This window comes from Rhinichthys klamathensis, unplaced genomic scaffold (genome assembly GCF_029890125.1).
Source record: "Rhinichthys klamathensis goyatoka isolate OS25496 unplaced genomic scaffold, OSU_Roscu_1.1 h1tg000445l_1, whole genome shotgun sequence".
Taxonomy (NCBI): Eukaryota; Metazoa; Chordata; class Actinopteri; order Cypriniformes; family Leuciscidae; genus Rhinichthys; species Rhinichthys klamathensis.
In genome coordinates this window covers 247,012-254,548 of record NW_026606940.1, presented here as the reverse complement: position 1 = coordinate 254,548, position 7,537 = coordinate 247,012, and the positions used below count along the sequence as shown (strand labels likewise).

Sequence of the window (7,537 nt, the reverse complement as noted above, 5' to 3'; positions counted from 1 at the left end):
TCACCTGGTTTAGAGCAGAGTTCTTGTGACACACCTCGTGAAAATGGCCAACCTGCTTCTGGACCGCCTGCCCCTGGATATCCTTTGTGTCGGGCCAAGCACAGGAGTAAAAAAAATGAAAACATTGAGCTACAAAAAATCGCAATACTCAACAAGGTTGCAGACCGAATTTCTAATAGAGAGGACAAAGGGGAGTATTCCTTTGGGAAACAGGTTGGGGAGGAACTTGGTCGAATTAAAAATCCGGCCCTAGTATTGAGATTAAAAAGGGCAATAATGTCGCAGATTTATGATGCACAAGAAAGTGAAATTTCAGTGCCTCAAATGCAAACTCACCCAGGCTTCCCTATGTCTGGAAGTTACTATTCTTCCCATCCAACATACATTACACCACCCACACCAACACCACCCCCACGGCCTTTACTGTCCCAGCCGAATTACACTTTAATGCATCATGTAGAATGATGACACAGGGTGCAATCAGCTAGAGCTTTAAAAAAAATGTTGTTGTTTTTTTGCAACTATTTTGGCTGGTCGTTTAAAAGAGCTGTTAGTACTTTACATATTTTGAATGTTGTGTTATTATATAGTTCTACTACTGGAATGAGCAATTGACATACTTTGAGAAAAAAACAGAAACATACAGAAAAAGTATTAATACCAAAACAACAATGTTTTTCTGTATAGAAACACAGAATGCTTATTTTTTTTATAAAAAATGTAACTTTATTTTATTTGCCACAAAGTTTTGTTTGGGTTTGAATTATTTTGAATGTGAACTTTCATACAGTTTTGTTTTTGTTTCACAAATCAAAACTTTTGACGTTTTAATGTTTTGTAAAATGTTTGTTTTATACAACATGTTGCTAACAAAAAATAAAATAAAAACAAATATTTGACAGTGAAGTGTTTTCAGTTTATCCATTAGACATACTGGTCTTGCCATGGTACACAGCCAGCTGGGGAAACAAAGTAACCTTTAAGACAGTCACGTTGCTCTTTGGCAGCTATTGTTGGATTTTTTGCTCCTTCCAATCTCACAGACTGCAGGGTTCTCTCTTGTCTCCATGCCCCATCGTGTAGCTGATGGTTCTCGTCCACCCAGTCAGTCAGGCCAGGTGGAAGGTAGGCATCTGATTGCTTGTTGCACAAGAAATTGTGAAGGCACAGTGCTGCCAAGGTGATTGTCACTGCTTTGTCAGGATCAAGGCAGATGGTTGTGCGGAACACCCTGAGTCGGTTAGCAAGAATTCCGAAAGCATTTTCCACAACACGTCTCTCACGTGATAGCCTATAATTGAAAATGCGTTGTTCTGGCTGTAGTCGTCTGTGTGGGTACGGCTTCAGCAGGTCATTCCTCAGAGGGTAAGCTTCATCTCCCACAAAAGCATATGGCATGATGATGTTGGTGTTGGGTAGAGCCTCAGCAGCAGGAAGATTTAATTTTCTTTCATCTAAGGCAGCTCGCAAATCAGACTGCGCAAACAAACCTGCATCTGAAACTCTGCCTTGAACTCCCACATTTGTGTAAATAAATTTGTAGTTTGAATCCACTACAGCCATCAACAGGATGGAAAACCTTGACTTGTAGTTGTAGAATGTGCTGCCGCTGTTGGCTGGGGGCTGAATAAAGATGTGTTTTCCATCTATTGCGCCAAGGCAATTAGGGAATTGCCACTTCAGGTCAAACCCCTCAGCAATTTTCCTCCACTCGTCTTCAGAAGTTGGTGTCTGTAAACATGACATTATCAGATTATCAACACACAGCTACTTTGAGATGCTAGTTTAAAATTGCATAATCTGTATGATCCCAATTCCCAACATCAATGCAAATGACGATGCTTAATCTAATGTTTTGTTAACATTAAAGCATTTTTAACTACTGTTAACAAATGAAACTTTAATGTAAAAGTGTTACCCTTAAAAAAAGTGTAATAGTGTTATTTTAAATATTTTTCTGTTACAAATATTAATATAATTTAAATTTGTTTGCATATGATTGCAAACCTTCAAATAATCCTTCTTCATAGTGCGGTGTAGAGCGTCACATGTTCCTTCTACAATTCGACCAACAGTCGTGCTTCCCATCCGAAACTGAAAGCCAAGTGACTTAAAGGACTCTCCTAAAATAAATAAACAGGAGTAAAGAACATTTATTTGTATATGGGGCAAAGCTAAGGTAATTCATTTGTACAACACATTTCATACACATACTGATAAAGAAAATGGTAAATTATAAAAAAATAAGATTGTATTGATCTATCTACATATACACTACCGTTCAAAAGTTTGGGGTCGGTACGATTTTAAATACTTTTAAAAGAATTCTCTTCTGCTAACCATGGCTGCGCTTATTTGATTAAAAATACAACAAAAATCAGTTATAGTATTAAATATTATTCCATCCAGTGTAAATCAGCTGTTTTCTGTGTGAATATATAGTAAAGTGTAATTTATTCCTGTGATCAAAACTGAATTTTCAGCATCACCAGTGTCAGTGTCTTCAGTGTCAAATGATCCTTCACAAATCAGTATAATATGAGGATTTGATGCTCAAGAAACATTTATTATTATTATCAATGTTGAAACAGTTGTTGGTCTGTCAGTTGTACAGTTTTTTTTTTTTTTTTTAGGATTCTTTGATGAATAGGAAGTTCAAAAGACTTTTGTAACATTATAAATGTCTTTACTGTCACTTTCGATCAAATTAATTATTCCTTGATAAATAAAAGTATTGATTTCTTTCCTCCAAAAAATAAAAATAAAATTCTCACTGACCCCAAACTTTTGAACGGTAGTGTATATATATATATATATATATATATATATAATAATATACTTTTTGTACATGTTACAAACTTACCTGTGGCCAGAAACCTCAATGTCACTGACAATCTGTCTCTGGCACTAATGCTCCTCCTCATGACTGTGTTTGTTTTCGTAATGAAAGGCTCAACCAGGGACAGTAACTCGTAGAAATCATCTACTACAGTCACCCGTAACATCTCCCTGAAGCCCCGCATATCATTCATCTGTAGAATAAGTTCGTCAATTACACATATTGCATTTTATGCAAGTCCATTCACATTGTAGTAATATAAGCATATTGCATATTATACATGTTTTTATTTATATATATATATATATATATATATATATATATATATATATATATATATATTATATATATATATATATATATATATATATAATGTGTGTGTGTGTGTGTGTGTGTGTGTCTCATATACGTATGCAGGCTATTCCGTATAGAATCATTTGGCCAACAATTAAAGAACGTATACAATAATACCCAACTATCCAGCATTTACATTGGTATAAATATAAGAACGACGTTACAAATCGCCCAAACTTGCGTGACACACTATGGTTGTAGTCTATACTTTCCCGTTCCACGAACACATCAGAGATGCATACACAGAAATACACTCACCTCAAGTTGTTTTTGGAGAACAGAAAGTCCATGCTGTTCTCTGCTCTTCAACCAAACCCTTTGCCATTCCCTCCTTTTTCTTTTCTTTTTTATTCCTTCGCAAGCTATTGCTGCAACAAAGAAAGCAATCTCTTCCTCTGAATCCATTTGGCGCGCAACTTCGTGCGTTTTTTTCAGAATTCGGCAGGTCGTAAAATCGTGTCGTATATCACTGCGTCCATACGATTTTCGGATAAACTCGCTCGTGAAGTGTGCATGGACATACGATCTTCCGACCGTCAGAATTCGCACCGTGTACGCCCGCCTTTACCCTGTAACTACATGGAACAAGAGTATATTTCCAAGTATTTAAAAAAATTGCAATAGTTTTAGCTTTACTTGCCATGTAAGCCCTAAACTTAAACATCTGCACTTTTGCTATCAAAAAAGAAAACCTGTATAAATGTATAGATATGTACCCTGTAATTTTTAAAAAGCCTATAAAGTTTGTATTGGCACAAAATTATTACAAAAAGATACACATTCTCCCAAATGTAATTGTATCATAATAGTAGAACAAGTACCCTCTAGTTCTATAATACTTAAAATATTTTTTTAATTCTCCTGGTTGTTACCCCTTTATTCCCCAAACTTTACATATTGTTCCCTTATACTTACATGCAAGTACTTCAAAGGTACACTATAATTACCCAAATTTACGCTGTAAATTTGTCTTAAAGGGATACTCCACCCAAAAATGAAAATTCTGTCATCATTTACTCACCCTCAAGTTGTTGCAAACCTGTATGAGTTTCTTTCTTCTGCTCAACACAAAGGAAGATATTTTGAAGACCGATTGTAACCAAACAGTTGTTTGGCACCATTGACTTCCATAGTAGAAAAAAAAAAATACTATGGAAGTCAATGGTTCCAAAGTTCCAATCGTTCTTCAAAATATCTTCCTTTGTGTTCAGCAGAAGAAAGAAACTCATACAAGTTTGCAACAACTTGAGGGTGAGTAAATGATGACAGAATTTTCATTTTTGGGTGGAGTACCCTTGTGAAAAAAAAGTGCACTTTAGTGTACTTTTATAAAGTGTACTTATTACACAAATAATATACTTTAAAGGTATACACTTAATTGTGAGTTAAATGCAATTTTTTGGCCACACTGAATGCACATTAAGTATAATTAATTTAAAATATATCATATATTAAGTTCAAATAAAATGCAATAAGTTGTCATTAAGAGTGATTTTTTGGTACAACTTAATTGGTACTTTAATACAACTTTATATTTACTTTCATAATTGCTTCGAGTGTATTTAAAATATATTTAAAGTGCACTACACAATATAATGACACGCAATTAATGTGATTTAAAATATACTATAATGTCAGTTAACAATACACTTAAGTGTGAATTAAATGCAATGTTTTCGCCGCATTGAATGCACATTAAGTGTAATTGATTTCAAATATATCACATATTAAGTTCAAATAAAATGCAATAAGTTGTCATTAAGAGTGATTTTTTGGTACCACTTAAGTGGGACTTTAATACAACTTTATATTTACTTTCATAATTGCTTCTAGTCTATTTAAAATGTATTTAAAGTGCACTACACAATGCACTGACAAGCAATTAATGTAAACTAAAATGTACTTTAATGTTAGTTAACAATACACTTAAATGTGAATTAAGTGTAATGTTTTCGACAAACTTATTGCATATTATATGTAATTGATTTCAAATGTATCACAGATTAAGCTCAAATTAAATGCTATAGCCTCTATGCACGAACGCTGCTGACGTATTTCCGGTAAAATCTCAGTCAGCGTCTTTACTTCCGTATAGAGCGTTCTATAGTGAAGAAGTGTAGGCTACTAACGGCAAAACTTTAATAACATTTACACAGCGATTTATAATATATAGTATTATATAGATAATATAAGTATTATATATATATAGTATTATATATTTAAATATTTAAATATTTTAGTGATGGCTTCCAGGAAATATAAATATCAACGGCGGCAAGACAGTACTTCGGCTGAACATTGTTGTGTCCCGTTATGTGAGGCCTCGTCAAAGTTTAATTCTATTCTGAGTTTCCACACTTTTCCTGTGGACGAAGAAACACGCAGAAAGTGGATTCACAACATTCGACGTGAGAGATTTAACATCACATCTCATACAAGGGTCTGCAGTCGCCACTTTAAAAGTGATGATGTGATTGAGCCCTCGACCTCTAAAGGGCGTCGCTTGCTGCGAAAGGGAGCTGCACCAACCTTATTCCAGTGGAACGAGTACTCCGTGGCTGAACCAAGGCGCTCCGGGGTATGGCAAAGACGGGACACTCAAGTTGATGAAGTTCCTGTGCCAATGGATGCCCATTATCTGGAGCATGATTATTGTTCAGTTCCAGAACCCGCGGCAGTTGATAATGCACTGGACCAGAGCGAAGATCTCCATAAAAAGGTGGAACAACTAATGAGACAGGTGGAGGAGTTGTCAGTCGGTCAAAGATTTAGTTTGGGGCGATTTGCTGCTTCCGATGATGATATAAGGTTCTACACTAGGTACGTTTTTAAAATATTTGTATGTGTGCATACATACATACATACAAACATATATATATATATATATTTATGTGTGTGTGTGTGTATATAAGTGTACATGTGTGCGTTTATATATATATATATACATACATACATACACATATATATATATATATACACACACAAACAGTGTTTAACATTGTCTATGGATGTGTGTGTGTGTGTGTATATGTAAATAAACATGTCTTACATCTCATTTAGGTTCATGACTTACAGGCATTTAATGACTTTCTGGAAACTCATTGAACCTGCATCCCACAAAATGATTCGTGTGACCAGAGCAAGAGCAACTACAATGAGGAGTGAAGCTGAAACAAGAGGCAGTACATGGGTAAATAAAAAAATAGCAAGAAAAAAAATACTAATTTAGCATTTTCAGTGAAAGCGTAACCAACACATTATATGTACATAATTGCAAACCTTGTTATTTTTATAGGGTCAGTCCCTGCAGCCCATTGATGAGTTTTTCCTCTTCATGGTCCACCTCTCAGTTGGACCAACACAGCGGGATCTGTCCCACAGATTCAACATTCATCAGTCTACAGTTAGCCGAATTATTACAACCTGGGCCAATTTTTTGTACACCATTCTTGGCTCTGTCCGCATATGGATGTCTGAGGAGGAAGTCAAGGCGCATCTACCCAATGAGTTCCAGGACTACCCAGACACACAAGTGGTGATCGACTGCACGGAACTACGTTGCCAAACTCCATCCTCTCTCCTGCTTCAAAGTGAAGTTTTCTCAAATTACAAGTCTCATTGCACCTTCAAGGGGTTAATCGGCATGGCACCACATGGTGTGGTCACCTTTGTGTCTTCCCTGTATGCAGGATCTGTCAGTGACAAGGAGCTTTTTAAGCAGTCTGGGATTGTGTCTCTGTTGAAACCTGGGATGGCAATAATGGTCGACAAAGGTTTTCTTGTTGATGACTGCGTGCCATGCAAAGTCTACAGACCTGCTTTCCTGTCAAAAAGGAAACAACTGACGGCTGATGAGGTAAAGAAGACACAGTCCATTGCTCGGCTAAGGGTCCACGTCGAGCGTCTCATCCGCAGGGTGAAGGAACACAAGCTGTTCGACACAGAAATCCCTCTTTCCATCACAGGGAGCATCAACCAGCTGTACACTGTTGCTTGCCTCCTTGTAAATTACCAGAATGGCCCCTTAGTAAAAGCATGGGCAAAGGATTAAAGACAAGATAACTTTGTTTGGGGATTGATGAATTTGTATTTATTTTTGTCCAAACAGAAATAATGTAAACATGTATATATAAATAACTTTGTACAGTAGCACTGCAGGAATGAAAACATGTAAATATAAATAACTGTACAGTAGCACTGCAGGAATGTAAACATGTAAATATAAATAACTGTACAGTAGCACTGCAGGAATGTAAACATGTAAATATAAATAACTTTGTACAGTAGCACTGCAGGAATGAAAACATGTAAATATAAATAACTTTGTACAGTAGCACTGCAGGA

The 7,537-nt window shown here is 35.9% G+C and overlaps 2 protein-coding genes across 2 annotated transcripts; one reads left to right on the top strand and one right to left on the bottom strand.

Annotated features, from left to right (window-relative positions):
- Positions 1–865: 865 nt before the first annotated feature.
- Positions 866–3,032, bottom strand: LOC130071472 (uncharacterized). Its single transcript, XM_056236320.1, has 3 exons — positions 2,864–3,032; positions 2,008–2,123; positions 866–1,731 (listed from the first exon to the last, which is right to left on the bottom strand). The coding sequence occupies exons 1-3, from the start codon at positions 3,030–3,032 to the stop codon at positions 925–927; spliced, it is 1,092 nt and encodes a 363-aa protein (XP_056092295.1). The 3' UTR covers positions 866–924.
- Positions 3,033–5,419: 2,387 nt separating this feature from the next.
- Positions 5,420–7,287, top strand: LOC130071488 (uncharacterized). The gene is made up of 4 exons (XM_056236336.1): positions 5,420–5,794; positions 5,831–6,013; positions 6,254–6,383; positions 6,489–7,287. Exons 1-4 carry the CDS (start codon positions 5,436–5,438, stop codon positions 7,242–7,244), a joined length of 1,428 nt encoding a protein of 475 aa, XP_056092311.1. The 5' UTR covers positions 5,420–5,435; the 3' UTR covers positions 7,245–7,287.
- The last annotated feature ends 250 nt before the right edge of the window (positions 7,288–7,537 follow it).

Bases quoted from the DNA above. Each gene is read 5' to 3' on its own strand.
- LOC130071472 (XM_056236320.1), bottom strand. From the start codon at position 3,032: ATGAATGATATGCGGGGCTTCAGGGAGATGTTACGGGTGACTGTAGTA. The intron at 2,124-2,863 runs GTAAGTTTGTAA...TATTTATTTTAG, and splicing joins ATTGAGGTTTCTGGCCACAG to GAGAGTCCTTTAAGTCACTT. The intron at 1,732-2,007 runs GTTTGCAATCAT...TCATGTTTACAG, and splicing joins TGAAGAAGGATTATTTGAAG to ACACCAACTTCTGAAGACGA.
- LOC130071488 (XM_056236336.1), top strand. From the start codon at position 5,436: ATGGCTTCCAGGAAATATAAATATCAACGGCGGCAAGACAGTACTTCG. The intron at 5,795-5,830 runs AGTTGATGAAGT...GGATGCCCATTA, and splicing joins TGGCAAAGACGGGACACTCA to TCTGGAGCATGATTATTGTT. The intron at 6,014-6,253 runs GTACGTTTTTAA...CATCTCATTTAG, and splicing joins GATATAAGGTTCTACACTAG to GTTCATGACTTACAGGCATT.